This window comes from Musca domestica, unplaced genomic scaffold (assembly GCF_030504385.1).
Source record: "Musca domestica strain aabys unplaced genomic scaffold, Musca_domestica.polishedcontigs.V.1.1 2, whole genome shotgun sequence".
In the NCBI taxonomy this organism is placed as follows: Eukaryota; Metazoa; Arthropoda; class Insecta; order Diptera; family Muscidae; genus Musca; species Musca domestica.
Window position 1 is genome coordinate 42,563,471 of NW_026712249.1, and position 18,879 is coordinate 42,582,349.

Consider the following 18,879-nt stretch of genomic DNA (forward strand, 5'->3'; position numbering starts at 1 on the left):
AAGGATTATTTCGCTACAAAAACTCTAGATTTTGTCGATGAATACGATGAAATAAACATTTTGAAAACATCCGAATTTGAATGTTTTCTGAACAATTTTTTTGTTATTGAAAAGAAAACACATACATAAACAAATAAAAATGACATATTAAGCCAAGAAAATAAAAAAATTGAAATCATATGGTATAATAACCCTACCTTGATATCATTGTACCATGCATGCATGCATGGTTCAATGAAGACAAAGTAGGCTAACTTTGAAAAAATTGCAAGTATAGAGGTCTACCTGTTTGGCTTGTAATGTCAGAATTGCTATTAAAACAATAAAAAAGCAAACAACTTGTTGCATTGATTTTGAATAAATAATTTAAAACCGCGAAAACTTAATGATAGTTCAAAATTTCTTTTCAAAATCATGTTCTATATATCTCTTATGGTTTATTTCGCGACAAAAACTGTAGATTTTGTCGATGCATATGTTGCAATAAGCATTTTGAAAACAATAAGCATACCTACCATGGTTTGTAGGTATGCCACATACAATATCATTTTGTTTTATTTTCGAAGAGACAACACCATTGATGTTAATATCAAAACAACACGAAATTCGATATGCGTGATTTTAATGAATATTATAATATTATAAAATGAGATTTAAAAAATAATAATAAACAAATGCTAATGACTCAATTATATGGCATGAAATTCTTTCCGGTGTCATCTTAACTCAAATGATCTCCTCAGAAAGTGAAGATGTATAAAAAGGTTATACACAAAATTGTATCGTTTTTGATTTTGACGTATCAAAAACTGTGTTTTATAGAAGAATATCTTTTATAACATGTTTCCATTGGAAACCGAACAACGTTGTTCGCTCTCAGAATTAGGTACACGAATTAACCCGTTCATACGGCACGATTCGTAATTCATAGTAAAATAATTCCCTTTTTCAAAAATTTTGTTTGTTGATTTTAATGGGAATTTTAATAAATTACATTAAATTCTCACTAATATGAATAGAATAAATGATTGTTTTTCTCCCAAAGATTTATTATATCAATAATTTTATAATTTTCATTCACGTTTTCAACTTTTTGTGTAAATGTTGACATTTTGAATATATTTTTGTATTTTTCTATTTTTAAATTCTGCTGGAGAGACACTTGTCAAACATTTTTTCTGTCAATACAAACATTTTGAAAATATTGCCTCTTTTGTTTGCAGTTTTCTGTGAAAATTTCAACTCGTGGACAAAATGCGTACCTCGGATGAGAGAGAAAACAAAATGTACTTTCGTTTGAATGTACATACGCCATTCAACATTGTAGTTTTCATTCATAATTTTCAGTCTTCCCAAAAAATTTTAAAATTTCATTAAATTTTCCTATTATTAATTTTTAAATGTCATAATTTATTTTTTCGGTAAATGCTCTCATTTGTTAGGGATGAGACATATTTTTTCGTTGTTCTGAGAGTGATTTGATTTGAACAACGTACAAATATGAGTGTTCGCTCAGGAAATTTTGTGTGAAGAATTAGATAGTTTTTTCATAGTTAAGGGCCAAACAACGAATAGAGAGCGAATCAAGTGCAGTGGAAACGCCACATTACACCTTCTTCTTGCACATAAGTAGTGATTTTTTGGTCAGAAAATAGTTTGCTTTCTTACTATTAAAAAAAGACAGCATGAAACATGTTCGGTGTAAATAGAGCTTTATTGTATTTATATATTTTTTCCGTTATTTATTACTTGATTAATACACCTACATATCACTATCATTGCATTGAGATATCGATTATTCTAAAATCGATTGGTGAAAAGTCGACTTACACATCCCTAATACCAGTGTAAACATTAATAATTTTCACTCCAACAAAACTAATGCCGCGATTAACAAAAATCTAGTTCAGTTAGTGGGATTCTAATTAGTTTTGTTTGTTGGAATTGTTCTTCGAGCTTCTGAAGTGTTAGGAAAAAACTTGGCATCTACGAACGGCAGAAAAGGAATAGCTAAGCAAATTGTATACCCCTGCAAATTAATTGGTATGAGTGCGTGTGTTGGTGTTGGTTGGTGAGTGTGGAAGCAGGCAAAATTCTTTCAAAAAAAAGTTGCAAAGGAATTTATGAGGGAAAAAACACGAAATATATTTTGACGTGAACATCAGTGGCGAATTTACAGCAAGCCTAGCGGTAAGCAGCAGCAAGCAAAGCTTAATAAGTGGATGGTGGAAGTAAAAGAAGTCTGAAGCGTTAGAAAATTAGAAAAGCAACAATAACAACAACAAATTGAAACGCAATTTTTGTTTTTGTGTGTCGCAACAAACATTAGTGCTTCTTCAAATCGAACAACAAACAAGGGGCGCGCCCCATTTCTGAATTTGAAAGCACAAAAAGAGAGGAAGATACTGACCGACCGACCGACCAATTGCTAGGCCGTCGCCACCGTGTTCACTAGTGTATTAGTAAAGAGTGTTGGCTGGCTGAATCATTGCGATTCATTTGCCTTCTGCTGGATATTCTGTTTAGCTGGCTGCCGTTGTGTGTGTCTGTTTCATTTGGTCTCCTCCATTCATCTGGTTTGGTTTACGGTTTTAATTTGTTCTCCAACCAACAAAGAGTGCTAATATTTAATCTTCAGTTTGGTAAGTATTCTAGAAGATATCAACAAGTTGATACTAAATTAGTACGGTTCATTTATAGATTCTGTTCGGAGTGTGGAAAAATGGCTGAAATGGATGCAAAAATGAAATTAAAGCGTTACTGCTATTTGGGTGGCTTCGAACCGGTCTATGTTTACTTGAGAGGGTCATTGTCAGTGGAAAGATATTGGCCCTTAGTTTCCGATTTATTGAAGGGCTTAGATGATAGCGTTATGCTACCATTTTTCAAGGACATCTTAAACGATCGCACACTCATACGACGAGATGAGGTAAGTTCATTTGGGAACATTGATGTTGTGCACTTACGTTAGTTAGGGCTTAAAGATATGTAGGTTATTACAATAGATCTCTGCATCCATAGCATTCTCCGTCATAGATCTATCATTTGTTTATGTTTAAATCCGAATTTTAGTTTAAATTAAAACTAAGTCTCCATTTGCACTGGGCAACTAAAATTGCTCCAATTGTCAGTTTGTTGGCGAGGAAGTTGGTTTAGATGTGAAAAGCCCACATTAACTCCCTGTCTCATCAACAAACTGACAACAGCCTCAATTAAAATTTCCTAAAATAAATTAAATTAGATATTAAATTAAGTTAGACATAATACAAAATCGAATGAAAATATTTTTTCTTAACAATTTATTATTAACTGTTATTAACGTTAATCTGTTTTTATTTATTTTTAGGTCATTTTCCTATACGCCTCATATTTGGCAGCCGATATTGACATCAAATGGAAAACAGCTTTGCGCATTGCCTTTCCCGTTCTCTTACGCACCGATGATGATCTCTTCTTATTCAGCAAATATGCATTGCACATTGCAAAGCTACAAAATCACAAAGGGTTTTCAAGAACCGCGCGTAAAGCCATAACATCATGGTACGAAATGCGTACACCTGAGGCTATACGAACAATGTGGATGGCTCATCGTGGTTTACATGGATTCACACATAAAGCTCTGATTAAATTGTGCCACATATCAGATGGCACCATTGGATCTCCCGAGGTGTCAACATTATTCTTCAAAACCTGTACGGAACTAATAAATGAATCTGAAAAACAATCAGAAGCGGCTACCACAAATGGCGAAACACCGAAAGAAGAGGAAACTAAAGAGACGTCACCAGTATTAACCACTGATTCCAATGCTAATGAAACTAAAGTGAATGATTTAAATGTCCAATCGAATTCTGCTCCCAAACCACCGGCATCAGCTTCAGACTTGAGTATGGCCGTTTCGAAGTTACGCGTTACCAAAAAGAATCACGATGCGTTGAAAATTATTCGTAAATACAAACTGCCCTACCATCAAGTTCCTGGGCACTTTTTGGGTTATGCCCCAATAATGGCTCAGCTATTGCCCAGCATGCCATATCTTCAAGTGCTAAAATGCTGGCGACGTATGGCCAAGAATAAGCATTTTGAAAATCAACGTATTTTCAAGTTGTGTAAATCACGCCTAGAAAATAAAGAGCTGGCACGCAAGACCAACATTCATCCGGTACAGATTCTTATTAATATGCACGATATTGGTATAGTTAGCGGTGATCTAACTAAATTGCCCAATAAAAAAGTGGAAGCATATAAAATGCAATATTTGGATCAATTGTACCGAGACTCATTCCAATGGCAAGCTGGTTGCGGCAAACTACGCATGCATATTACACTGAATTTGCAAAGCAATTACAAGAAAAGTAAATATCATTTGACCTAGAGAAATAATTTGATCTGGTTTTCATCTTACAAATTGTATTCTTCTTTTAGAATTCTTAAAGAACCATCGCAAGTTGACCTACTATGATGCTTGTTTAGCCCTTGCCTTTGGCTATTCGAAACGTGAGGCTTTGGTGGATGTTTTCCATTGGTATGAGGATAAAATGAAATTGAAAAAGATTGTTTACGAAAAGGACTACACAACCCATTTGGGTTTTACTGCATACGATGTGGTTGAGGTTGGTTGGTTACCTAATTATTTGGTTATGTTTTTCATTTCTTTGTTTCTAATAAACTTGTTTTTCTGTCATTCATATATATATTTTTTTAGAATCAAAAGAACAATCAACGTTTAGTCACCCCAATTTTGAATGCTCTATCAAGCCAGCAAGTTTATGATGTATTTTTGTGTATTGTTCCAACGGCTGGCCGTGGCAATCCAAATAAAAATTCGGAATTTTTATGCAAATTTTTGGATAAATATCGTCAAACGAAAAATTCAAAAGCAAAGTGAGTACAAAATATACATTTTTTAGTTATTATTGTATTGCGTAAACGTGCTGGGGTTAAAAATAATCTCTAAGCAATGTGGCACAAGAAATGATAGGGATATTAAATAGAGGACGTAATTCCAAATGTTTAGTAAGACAAAAGAAAAGAATTTTGTACAGAGACATTGGAGCATATTGCCGCCTTTTGCTGTGAAGACATTGTCCTATTGCAAATTGAATTGGCGCTTTCTCATGTCTATTTGGATTAATTTTTTTTATTGAAATTCACATTTTTCCAGAATTGCGGTGTGATTTTTTGAGTTTGAGTTTTGTACCCAAAAACCGATAAAACCAAAAAAAAAAAAAAAAAAAAAAAAACGACAATTAAAAGTGCGGTTGCAAAATGTAGAAGAAATTCGAAATTAAATGAAAAAAGTAGTTTGAAACAGTTCATTGAGAGAATATACCACTATTTTATCCAAAACATTGGTTTTTTATGTACTAAAAATCTAATAGTTTTTATTGAACCAACAACACTGGCACGCCTGCCAAATTTGAAATAAAAACACCAAAAAAATTTGTATCACGATTATACCGATCAACATTTTGTTATAAAATTTGTTGAATTCATTCAGAGAACTAAAACGCAGAAAAGTATAGAGTAGGAGAAGGAGTGTCAGATATTCAGGGTGAGATAAAAAAAACTGCAACAAAGTCAACGCCATAATTTTCACATTATTTTTAATGAAGCGAGGAACCTCACTTTGAAACCATTATTAGGTGGCGCGTGCTGAGTGCGATGCTGCTGCGTCCTGTTGGGCTGTTCAAGGTCTGCGGCCAAAATGTTTGCATGCTCAGGGCTTTAATACACCCTCCAGAATATTTTCGCGATAATATTCGGCATTTATTCTGATGCTACGGTCGATTAATACGAGCGGAGTGCGACCATCGGCTGTTATGACGGCCTACACCATCACCATGGCCGGGGCTTGAGTTCTGGTGGCCAACCGAAGGTGCACATTTTCAGCTGACCTCTTTGGCAAGTAAACAGGATCATTTTGTTTGTTTACAAACTGCTGGACAACGAATGTTTTCTCATCTGAGAAAACCAAATTCGGCAGTTCACCACTTTCGACCAAGCAAAGCAACTCTTTAGCTCTTTTGAGTATATTTTATTTCTGTTTCTGTTCAATGACTTTACCCCGAGCTCATTTTTTAATATTTGCCGAATGGAATATTGCGATATGTTCAGCTTACAAGCTATTTTTCGGCCCCTACGACGCGGGTTTTGATCAAATAGCTTCTTTATTTTAAAACCATTTCTGCTGATGTTGCTGTTTTCTTCCGTCCAATTCCTTGACGTCGGACTACGCTACCAGTATCACGGTAACGAGCGATGGTACGAGACACAAAAGATTTATTCACATTTAAATGCTGGAGTGCTCCAACGATAGCACCTTGTGGTTTTCCAGGCAAATATAAAGAAATCACGCTTGAATTCCAACACGAATAACTTTTTTTCTGTTTTTTCTTGTACGTTTGTAAACAATATAATGAGCAGTCAATGGAATAATTTTAACAGCTTTCGGTCGAGTGGCTCGAGTGGCAGTCTGAAATTGGTTGCAGTTTTTTCATCCCCACAGAAAGATACCACCAGATATTCGCTATTTGATGATTGTTGACACATTTTCCAACAAAATTGTTTACAATTTGGTATTTGAAGTTTTTACTGGATACCAACCTATCAGGCAAAAAGTAGTCTATCTATGTTAGAATAGCCGCCATATCTCAAAATAATTCAAAATATTCGCTGATTGTGGTTACATTTTCCAACGTAATTGTTTAAAATTTGGTATTTGGTTCGTTCCAATCGCAAGTGTTTTATCTGGCAGGAACGTTTCTAGATAAACCTATGTTTTTATATATCCCCTGTATAAAACTACCTCCCGATATTAGCCAATGGTCTTACGGGTTCGTTCTACTTATAAGTCAAGTATTTGAATTTCCATAGAAAAGAAGACAAGTATAAGCATCATTTATTTTAAATTTCGAAAACGAATCTACTGATAGGACTCTAAATAAAATTTTCTTAGGGATTGCATTTTCACAAAAAGAGTCACTTTGACTTACAGAAATAAAAACACGATTAAGATAGCGTTCATTGGATTGTAGCTCACAAGTTGTCCGAAATAATTGCAGATAATACAGATCTGTAAACATGTAATTTACTAATGCAAAAAAAAAAAAAATATATAATTAAAAACAATTTTTTGTTCGCAAACATTTTTTAAGGTTCATCATATTGGACTTGTTGAGATTCAAACCATCCATGGCATATTCCGAAACGCGTAATGAAAACATTTTGGAAATTTGTGGTTTAGATGAGCATACACCAGATCTAATACATAATTTCGCTACCCATCGTTTTGAGTAAGACGAGAGTGTGTTAATGAAGGAAACAAAGGTATTTAAAACGATAAAATCGAATATTTAGATGTAAGAATAATTTCAGCATTGCAAATGAGAAACATTTTAAACAATGGACAATTTTAATATTCATATAATTAATTCTCTTATATATAAAATATGTACTCGTATTATGGTATTATGTTTTTTTCTTCTAAAGTTTTTTTTATTATTAAAGCTACAAGATAATATTTAACACATAAATATTGAAAACATAGAAGAAAAAAAAACTTGAAAAACTTGCTTTAATGAGAATTGAAATAAGAATTTATTTTTTCTTTATTCTATATAAGAATTAATTTAAGTTTTTTATCTCTGATTTTGCTTTAAGTTTTTTTCCAAACATAAATGAATTTACTTCATTGATTTTTAACACACATACCTACACATTAATACTCCATACCGTTAATAAGTACCTTTTTTGTTTTAAAAGAATCTCAAACAACCATTTCGAAATAAATTGTTTTTGTTAAAGAAATTAAATAATAGTAATAAAAATCGAAATCATATTCTATATATTTTTTTAAACCATATGGATGCTAAAGAAACTATGCCTTATGAAAAAAAAAAAAAACAAATACGTACAGTACCGAAAAAACAAAACAAACAAAAAATATAATAAAAAACAAATTTTCGAAACTGATGAAATGAAACAAAAGAAAAAACACAAATTACCGATATTAACCAGAACACCGCCAATAAACAGAATCCTGCAAAACAAACTGACAAAAAAATGCATATAGGTATAACTCATTATTCTTTGTTCAAAACAAAATTTTATTGACAAACAGCAGATGAATCACAGTTTGAAGTATTATTATTATTATTATCGACAGTAATAGAAAATTAATTAATTATTAATTTTGTTCTAAACAAAAGTAAAACAAAGTGAAAACACGTTTCTAAAACAACATTCGTAACAATACATAACATAAATTTAAGTTAAGTAAAAAAATGTTAAACTAAATTATTAATAATAAAAGAACAAACAAACAAATCTTCCACATATATACAATATATACATACTATATCTTTTGGTCTGGACTGGAAACAAAAACGAAAATCAACAACAACAATTTTCTAGAATTTTTTCCCGCACCCCTACGTATATTTGGAATTAATATAAATAAAGTTTTGTTTTTTTTATGAAATAAGATTATATATCTTCTCCGGTATAATGTGTGTAATAAAAACGCTAGAGGTCTTTTAACTGGGCCACATCCTAAATTTACAAAAATTATCGAAATAAAATTTGACAACATTTTCAGACCACATGCGTAAAAATACTTAGACAATATTTTGAAAAAAAGAGGAAACTTATCCCAGACTCCCCAGACAATATTTTGAAAAAGAAGAGGACATTAATAAAGAGTGGTTTGGAGAAGATGAATTTGAAGCGTGAAAACGTGACCCAGACATTATCCGCTAGGCCCGATATACCGTCCATGAAATGTTTTTGAAGAATTTAACTGGAAAATTCATCGTTTATATAAAACACATATAAAAATGGATCTAATGATCGCCCAGAAGTCTGTCTTATGTCTGACAGTATAGCATCCTACTAAAAATGTGTCTCCTTTCATACACTCCAAGATATACATACACTATAGGGGGATATGAGTCATTCCGCCATGTGTAATACCTTGAAATGTCCATTTTAGTCCCTACAAAGTATTTGGTATTGAAAATGGGACATATTGGCTCCATCCTTTGAAGACAGTTTCCAATAAGTTAAGGTCAGGTTCATGTTAAGCTGATGTTCAGTCAGCCAGTAGGTCACCGAGTGGAGTGGTTGTGTTTTAGGCAACAACGCATCCTTTAACCTAACCTAACCTAAGCTGATGTTATCATATGAGCAAATATGAGCGTTGCAAAATGCTAGGATGACACAATAGTGAATTCTGCCGAATCCCTAATTCGCAATACCCAAAGGGTTTGATTAAAGCTTTTACTGCTTCTGCGATGAGATAGAGAAACGCTAAGACTTCAGACCTAGAAACCGGATGATTGTATTTGGTTAAATTTGTATATTTGTTGTAGTCAATCGTCATTTTATAAAATATTTATGTCTTCCGTTTTAATGTTGAGTTTATGTGGCTAAAGCCAATTTCGGAACAGACCCGAGACTCACAGCGCTTTTCAACGTCTGAAATTGTCCTTAATTCTTTAGGTTCTCTAGACAAAGTACCGCATTTAGAGATGCCAGACGTGTGTTTCTGCCAGTTTCCAGTTTTTAGAATTTACACACACTATTTACCATGGCTAAATTTAATGTAGCAGGCCAGGCCATACTACCTAAACAGACATCCATAGGAGCTATCCAACGATTGTATTTTCAGCGGACTTAAACACTATGGACTTTTTCCTGGACTTTTCTTCGTGTTCATCTTCCATGGTATTTAGCGATCAAGTACTACCATCAATGTACACAACTTCCGCAAAGAGCATTCTTCCACCGTTGCAAATACTAGGATGCCACACAAGTAAATTCTGTCAAATCCGTAATTGGATATTACAGCCTATGACAGAAAATTGTCTGTGCAGATCCACGTCTTCGTATAGCCCCCATAGAACGGTACCTCACGATATTCGGTATTTTGATGATTTTAGCGACAGTATTCACCGGAATTGTTTTAAATTTGGTATTTGAAATTCTGTATATTGATGCTATAGCCTATAACAGAAAATTGTCCGTGTATGTCCACTTCCCGATATTTGGTATTTTGATGATTTTAGCTACATTAATTACTGGAATTGTTTCAAGTTTGGAATTTGAATTTCATAATGTATGCTACAGCCTATGACAGAAAATTGTCCGTGCAGGTCCACGCTTTGGTATAGCCCCCATATAACGGTATGTCCTTATATTCGATATGTTGATGATTTTAGCGACATTACTCACCGGAATTGTTTCAAATTTTCTAATTGAAGTTCGTAATATATACTACAGACCAAGACAGACAATTGTCTATGAAGGTCCAGGTCTTCGTATAGCCCCCATAGCCTTTTGTATTTGGGTATTCAAAGTTTTTTTACTTTTGGCCCTGTCTTAGAATAATGACTCTAGTGTTGCACACATTTCTCTTAACTACGAAATTGAACATTACACGCATACCTGCATACGTAATAGAAATACCCCATTCAATACAATTCTGGATATAATATGACACATAAAGAAAAATTGAAATAACTAAAATCAAGCAAACACAGCATTTCAATAACAAAATTCAAAACTGCCTATCGAAATGAAAATCATAGAATAACCACAACAACAACAACAAAAGAATATTACTTGAAATCTCATACAGACTAAATTATAAAGAAACAAATAAACGAAAAGCAATATTAACAAACAAAACTAATATCTGGGACAAAACTAATTTAACTAGAGAAACAAACGAAAAAAAAAACCAAACATATTTCAAAGAAAAACAGTTACAGACTAACGACGACAACAACAATACAATAAACTAACAAAATGTTTTAGCCAAATTAAAAAAGACAGAAACTAACACAAAATCCATTCAAGGAAACATAGTTTTTACTAACAACAAAAATAAACGATCATCTTAACTGCCTTTCTAAATAAATTAAAAATAGTTGAAAATATTTAGTTATTTTCTGTTTTGGCTTTTGGAATAGAAAATTTAACTGTGCCATTGCTAATTTTTGTGTTGTTACATTTTAATAATTTAGTTACAGCAATTAACAAAAAAACGTTGGCACTAAAATTAATGCGAACAACAACTAAAAGCCTTTAACGAAAAACAAAAGTTCAAGACAACGATTTTTCAAATATTTCGTATAGAAATGGGTTTTAATTGAAAAGTTCATTTTGTACAGTTGTTTTAAATTATAAAAAATAAATTTAAAACATGTATTGCCCGGGTTCCAGTTTCTTTTTTTCGGATTTATGGCAAATTTTGAGTGTCCTACTGTAAAGCCGGATTTAGTACCCTGGATAAGCCATATGGCTAGAGAGGGTATATATCATTTGAAACAGCCAAAACGTGTCCCATCGAAGTAACGGTTTTAGACCCTGTGCCTCTTTGGACCAAATCCGTCTCAGGATATTTGGAGTTGATCTAGCGATGTCCGTCCGTCCTTCTGTCTGGCTTGCTGGTGCGTACGATAATTCTCGAAGAAAGTATCCGATTTGATAGAAACTTGGTTCATCATAATATTATTGTCAAACTTAGATCGAGTTCGGATATGGGCAATATTGGTCCACTCCTTCTGGTACCTCCCACACAAAGAACTGCACAGAAAGAGATAATGCGATTTTGCTCCAACTTTGCATCTAATATTTGCATCAGTGCTTGATCGGACTCGAAAATAGACAATATCCATCAAATACCTCCCTCACAAAGGGTCAACATTTTGAATAATTATAGCTCCTTAAAATGTAATGTAATAGTCTGATTTTCTTCAAATTCACACACATCACAATATTTTTATAAAGCCAAGGTCTGGTCTGAAGTTAGAATATATCGGCCCACTCCTTCTGATACCTCCCCCACAATGGGTCAACATTTTGAATATTCATGAAGCTATAAAAACACGAAATTAACATCCGATTCCATTCAGACTTGGTACTTCTCAATGTTTCTATCAACACAAGATCTGTTATACAGATGGTACAGATCCGACCATTTCTTCTGGTACCTCCCCCAGAAAGGGTCAAAGAAACGATCATAGAATCCGAAAAAAGAATCCGGTTGTCTTCAAATTACACTCATCACAATATTTTTATTAACCCAAAGTCTGAAGTGAAATTGCGATATGTCGGTCAATTCCTTCTGATACCTCCTCCACAAACGGTCAACATTTTCTGTATTCACGAAGTTCATAAAACACGAAATTAACATTGGATTCCATTCAGACTTGGTATTTCTCAATATTTCTATCAACACAAGATCTGTTATAAAGATGGTACAGATCGGGCCATTTCTTGTGGTACCTCCCCCACATAGGGTTCATGATTTTTAAAAAACAAATTTCACAAATCCAAATATTTTTGCTAACACAAGATCTGTTGAGAAGATGATATATATCTGTCAATCTCTTCTGGTACCTCACCAACAGAAGTTCTACGCTTATGAAGGTTTCTAAGGTTTTTGTAACACCAAGAACTTTGCAGAACATAGAAATACATTTGCGGTAAACGCATTGAATTACCGGTAAAGAAATGTTGACTTGGTGCCGGTGACATGACAATTATTACCATTTCGTGTTATGTAATGATGTTGTCCAATCAAAGAATCCTTATCTTGAACGTCCTATTAGTAGTTTTTTTTCCTTTTTTCCCAAAATATTCTAAAACTACAAAAATCTTAAAATAGAAAACAAAAATTTGATATAAAATAGAATTAAATTCAAAATTTCAACCAAATCTGTGAGTGAAAATAAATTGTGATCCAAAAATTTAAAACAAAAAAATACTAAATTCAATTTAATAATAGTAAAAAAATTAAAAAATACTTATATTTTACAAATTAAGTTTAATTGGTCGAAATTAATGACAACAAATGAATTTGAATAGAACAATTTAATTTGATATTTTAATTTTTAATAAAAAAAAGAAATATATCAGTTGTTGCAACTCACCCATTCAACAAAACACTGAACATAAATAAATACACAAACATATAAATTAAACAAAATTCCATAGAGTTAATAAAAGAAATTGTTTTATTTATTAAAAAAATGTATAATTTTAAAACCAAAACTCACAAGAACAAAAAAAATGAAATAAGCAACTGGAACAAAAAGTACCTTTTCAAGAAACAAAATTATACTCGTGCATCCATACCTACAATACAAAACAAATGAAAGAAAAATAAACGAAAAACAGAAACCAAAACTAAAATCAACATAACTCCTCTTAATATTTAGATTGAAAATTCCTCCAATCCAAAATAAATTAAAAAGAAAAAAAAAATAGCAAGAATATCTAAATAAATATAAGTATTTAATTTTTATTTATGTTTTTAATACAAAAACTGTTATTACCCACCATATTTTTTTTTTCAAACAAAGTGATTTCAAACCTTTAACCATAGAATAAATTATAAAACTGTTATTTCTTCTTTAGATGGAATTTTTTTCTGTAACGATTTGTTTAAAAATCGATAAAAAAAAACAAATAGTAAAATTGAAAATATACACACATGCCGAAAAATATCCTTATAATACATGAGCTGAAAGGTAGCAGCGGGGTAATGCTTCTAATTTTATAGTTTATTTTATTTATTTATTTTTTCTAGTAAAATCGAAAATTTTGAAAAACATATTTTAAAGGGTATTTTCCTTCGACATTCACTTTTATATCTACCATTGCCCTCTACCACAATATGTATACGTGTTTGTTTATTTTTCTGCTGGATCGAAGTAAACCCCGGACCTTGGTTCTGCTCGATTTGTCTGAATGTCATTCGCCACAAACGTATTCCGGTGCGATGTAATGGATGCAGAGAATGGCTGAACTTCAGAAATTGTTCCGGATTAAGTCGGTTGCGAGACTACAGCGAAAGCGGTTATATTGCGAAGGGATTATAGTGCTACAGAAATGTAGTTCAAAACGAATTTACGTCTCCATCCTCCGATAATCGTCTCCATCCTCTCAACGCCGTACTTTCCTTAACCTTGGGAATGCTTACTGTTCAGAATTCAAGGAGTTCACCAACCTTCGCTTTAGAAAGCTGCTCAAGTTCGGAAGGTTGCAGAAAGACTTTATGGAGACATCATTCAAGCTGCATCCGCTCCTTATATATCTGCTGGCATAGGCATCGACACTAGAAAATTTACGTTAGGATATCTATCGTTCCAAACCTACAAATCCCAGAATCAGTAAACTGACACTGGAATTCCCCAGTTCTGAATTGAATATGACACAAAATATGTGGACACTAGGCTTTTTTTTGTATTGACTAGATTTTGAAATTCTATATCCTATTAAAATAAAGTATTTCGGCCGCTATTTTTTCAGATCATGTATTATAGATTTAAAATAGAAATTAAAAACTGAAACAAAAATTCCAAAGGAAATAAAAAAAATTTTGCGACAAAAGATTACAAAAACGAAATAAAACTAGGAAACAAATACAAAACAAACAAACCGTTGAAACCCTCATGTGATATCTTGAAAAAGAAACAAAAAATAAATAAACTAAACTAAAAAAAGAAATAAAACACAATTACAACAAAATTGAACTGAAAATGAAATATTTGAGAAATATTTTCAGGCAAACAAAACATTTCTAATTTTTTGTAGTATTAAATAAAAATGAAATTAACAAAAAGAAAACTGAACCTCATTTTTATGAAAAAAGAACAATACTTTTGTTGTTAACTCAGCGATTTTAATTTTTATTTTTTTTATTAAATGTTTATTATTTTTTTATCTGTTAAACTAAACAAAAAACACACACTGTGGAAAAGAAAGAAAATCATAATTCTTGTTTTGTTTTAAGATTTTCGTATGAAACTATTTTTTTATTATTATTATTTAGTTATTTTGGAAATAATTTTGTTTAGCCCAACTAACTTTTTTATGATTTTTCTCGAATTAATTTGTTTTCTTAAGTATAACAAAAGAAAAATAAGTATTACATAAGTTTTACTATATATATGCGTATTGCAGTTTAATCATAGTGTTTAAAATTAATTAAATTAACCATTTGAACAGAACAGCTAAAGTAAACTGTTTTGTTGTAGTTTTAAACAACAATTTTGTGCGTTAACTCGACTAAACAATCATTTCCGTCAATCGCATGGAATAATTGTCTTCGCATCTTCGTGTTATATCGTACATTTCGTAAATTTACTCGCATATTGAACGTAATCTCTAGATGTTTAAGCTTGTAATGCGATTTCGAAACAGAATTAACAACAACAACATACACATATAATATACGAATAATAAAGCATTTAAATACTTATTCCGAAAAACAACAGAAAAATGAAAAAAAAAACTAAATTTTATACAATTGTGTTTTTCTTTGGTATAAGGGGTAAAAGAGGTAAAGTAATAGTAGAATAGTAAAAATAATACTAACAACAATAATAACCAGTAAGGAAAGCTCAAAAGTCGGGCGGGGCCGACTATATGATACCCTACACCACTATGCATATTTAGTAGAGCTCTCGTAAAAAGTTTTATACAGGGCATATCAGAGCTCTATGAGATATTTGGTACAAAATCAAAATCTATCTAATTCTATCGTGCATTTTACGAACTATAGCTATCTCTGAACCGGGTTTCTCCAAATTTTACGTATTAGCTTCTAGACTGAATTCGGTCTTATGTACGAAAATTCAGGTGATTTGGGCTGATATTGACCTTAGTGCACATTTAAACCGAAATCGGATGAAGATATATATGGGAGCTATATCCAAATCTGAACCGATTTCGATAAAATTTAAAGCAGCTATTTCTGTGCTCCATCTAATACCTGGTACCAAATATCACGGTTGTGGAGTGCATAGTAGGAATGTGAGGGACTTAAAGATCAAATCGGATGAAAGATATATATGGGAGCTATAGCTATATCTGAAGATATATATGGGAGCTATAGCTGTTTCTGAACTGATTTTCTCCAAATTTGTTGTATTTTCTTCAAGGCTAATCTCGGTCACATGTGCCAAAATTCGGGCCATTTGGGCTGATATTGGCCATTTGGTGGTCAATTAACCCGAAATCGGATGAAGATATATATGGGAGCTATATCCAAATCTGAACCGATTTCGATAAAATTACAAACAGCTATTTCTGGGCTGTATCTTATATCTGGTACCAAATATCATTCTTGTGGAGTGCATATTACGAATGTGAGAGGCTTAAACACCAAATCGGATGAAAGATATATATGGGAGCTATAGCTATATCTGAACCGATTTTCTCCAAATTTGATATACTTGCTTCTAGGCCGAACTCGGTTGGGTGTGCCAAAATTCAGGTAATTTGGACTGATAGTGAATATTTGGTGCACATTTAACCCGAAATCGGATGAAGATATATATGAGAGCTATATCTAAATTTGATCCGATTCTCACCAATTTCAATAGGGTTCGTCCTTGGGCCAAAAAAATATTGTTTGGAAAATTTCATCTCAATCGGATAATAAATGCGACCTGCATTTTGTTCACAAGAATACATGGACAGACGGACGGACGGACAGACGGACTGACATGCATAAATCGACTCAGAAAGTGATTCTATGAAGGTTCTCAAAAGTAACTATGGGTCTATCTCGTTTCCTTCTCCATGTTACAAACAAATGCACAAAGACAATACCCTTACCACTATGTGGTGTAGGGTATAAAAACTATAATGCAGATACCAATATTATTAACTAATTTTGAAAAATATGGTTTTATTTTGGGAAGGGTTTTATTTTGGAAAGTTCGAAATGTTTAAGTAGAGTGTAGTTGAAAATATTTTAAAAAAAAAGTAGAAATTAATAATAATAATAATAATAATAATAATAAAAATAATAATAATAATAATAATAATAATAATAATAATAATAATAATAATAATAATAATAATAATAATAATAATAATAATAATAATAATAATAATAATAATAATAATAATAATAATAATAATAATAATAATAATAATAATAATAATAATAATAATAATAATAATAATAATAATAATAATAATAATAATAATAATAATAATAATAATAATAATAATAATAGTAATAGTAATAGTAATAGTAATAGTAATAGTAATAGTAATAGTAATAGTAATAGTAATAGTAATAGTAATAGTAATAGTAATAGTAATAGTAATAGTAATAGTAATAGTAATAGTAATAGTAATAGTAATAGTAATAGTAATAGTAATAGTAATAGTAATAGTAATAGTAATAGTAATAGTAATAGTAATAGTAATAGTAATAGTAATAGTAATAGTAATAGTAATAGTAATAGTAATAGTAATAGTAATAGTAATAGTATAGTAATAGTAATAGTAATAGTAATAGTAATAGTAATAGTAATAGTAATAGTAATAGTAATAGTAATAGTAATAGTAATAGTAATAGTAATAGTAATAGTAATAGTAATAGTAATAGTAATAGTAATAGTAATAGTAATAGTAATAGTAATAGTAATAGTAATAGTAATAGTAATAGTAATAGTAATAGTAATAGTAATAGTAATAGTAATAGTAATAGTAATAGTAATAGTAATAGTAATAGTAATAGTAATAGTAATAGTAATAGTAATAGTAATAGTAATAGTAATAGTAATAGTAATAGTAATAGTAATAGTAATAGTAATAGTAATAGTAATAGTAATAGTAATAATAATAATAATAGTAACAATAATAATAATAATAATAATAATAATAATAATAATAATAATAATAATAATAATAATAATAACAATTTTAATGGTGACACCAACGAGTGCCCGCTACTTCGTTAGCGAAAGTCCACGTTACAATTGTAATTTCGTCCCAACACACAATTTGTCCATTATTTCTTGTGCAAATTTTCAAAAAAAAAAATATATATATAAAGAAATAAATAAATCAAAAATGGAAATCGAAAATAGATTAATTTTTGTACCAAGAAGCCTAACAAATCTTTCGTTTGGAAGTTCACCGAAAAGCAAATTAGTTTAACCCTTCTACATCCAATTTTTCTGGCGAAACCTATTTTAACGTCTTTTCATAATAATCCTTGAAGCTAACAGCGACCACCATATCAAATTTCAGGATTCAAGCTCTATCCATTCGCTCACCGGCAAACAGAGACATCAATATAAAATTTTGGGATTCCAGCTCTATCCTTCAGTAAATACCCAACTTAGTATCACTTAGTACTTTTTGTACAATTATTTTACATATTTCCAGAACCACCGGATACCAACAGAGACATCACTAAAAAATTTCGTGATTCCAGCTCTATCCCTTTAAATTTTAAGGGATATCCCTATTTTTATTTAGTACTTTTAATACAAGTAGTACTTTTTGTACACATTTCCAAAACCAAGTCCATATCTCAATTCCGGATACCAACAGAGACCTAAATATCAAATTGGAGGATTCCAGCCCTGTCCCCTACCCAATACCAAATTTAGTGCCGTTTAGTACTTTTCTTACAATTATAGTAAACATTACAGAAAACAATCCCAGATACCAACTGATAATTTAGTATCAAATTTCGGGATTCCAGTTTCCCTTCACCCAATGCTGATACTAAATTATCATTTAGTAATTTTGAACAATTTTAGTATATATTTCCTAAATCACCAATTCCAGATACCAATAGAGACCTTAATAATAAAATTGAGGATTGCAGCCCTTTACCCAATTTAGTACCATTTAGTACTTTTCGCACAATTATTGTACACATTTTCGATACCACCTCCATATGTCCATGCTACAATATAATCCGATTGAGATGAAATTTTCCAAACAATATTTTTTTTTGGCCCAAGGACGAACCCTATTGAAATTGGCGATAATCGGTTCAGATTTAGATATAGCTCCCATATATCATCAATTGACTTCGGGTTAATTATGCCCCAA

General features: G+C 31.4%; 1 protein-coding gene across 1 annotated transcript; it reads left to right on the plus strand.

Moving 5' to 3' along the window:
- The first annotated feature begins 1,820 nt into the window (after positions 1–1,820).
- Positions 1,821–15,313, plus strand: LOC101897240 (RNA-binding protein Ro60). Its single transcript, XM_005186675.4, has 6 exons — positions 1,821–2,642; positions 2,701–2,929; positions 3,347–4,355; positions 4,426–4,613; positions 4,706–4,884; positions 7,158–15,313. The coding sequence occupies exons 2-6, from the start codon at positions 2,723–2,725 to the stop codon at positions 7,297–7,299; spliced, it is 1,725 nt and encodes a 574-aa protein (XP_005186732.2). The 5' UTR covers positions 1,821–2,642; positions 2,701–2,722; the 3' UTR covers positions 7,300–15,313.
- Positions 15,314–18,879: the final 3,566 nt, after the last annotated feature.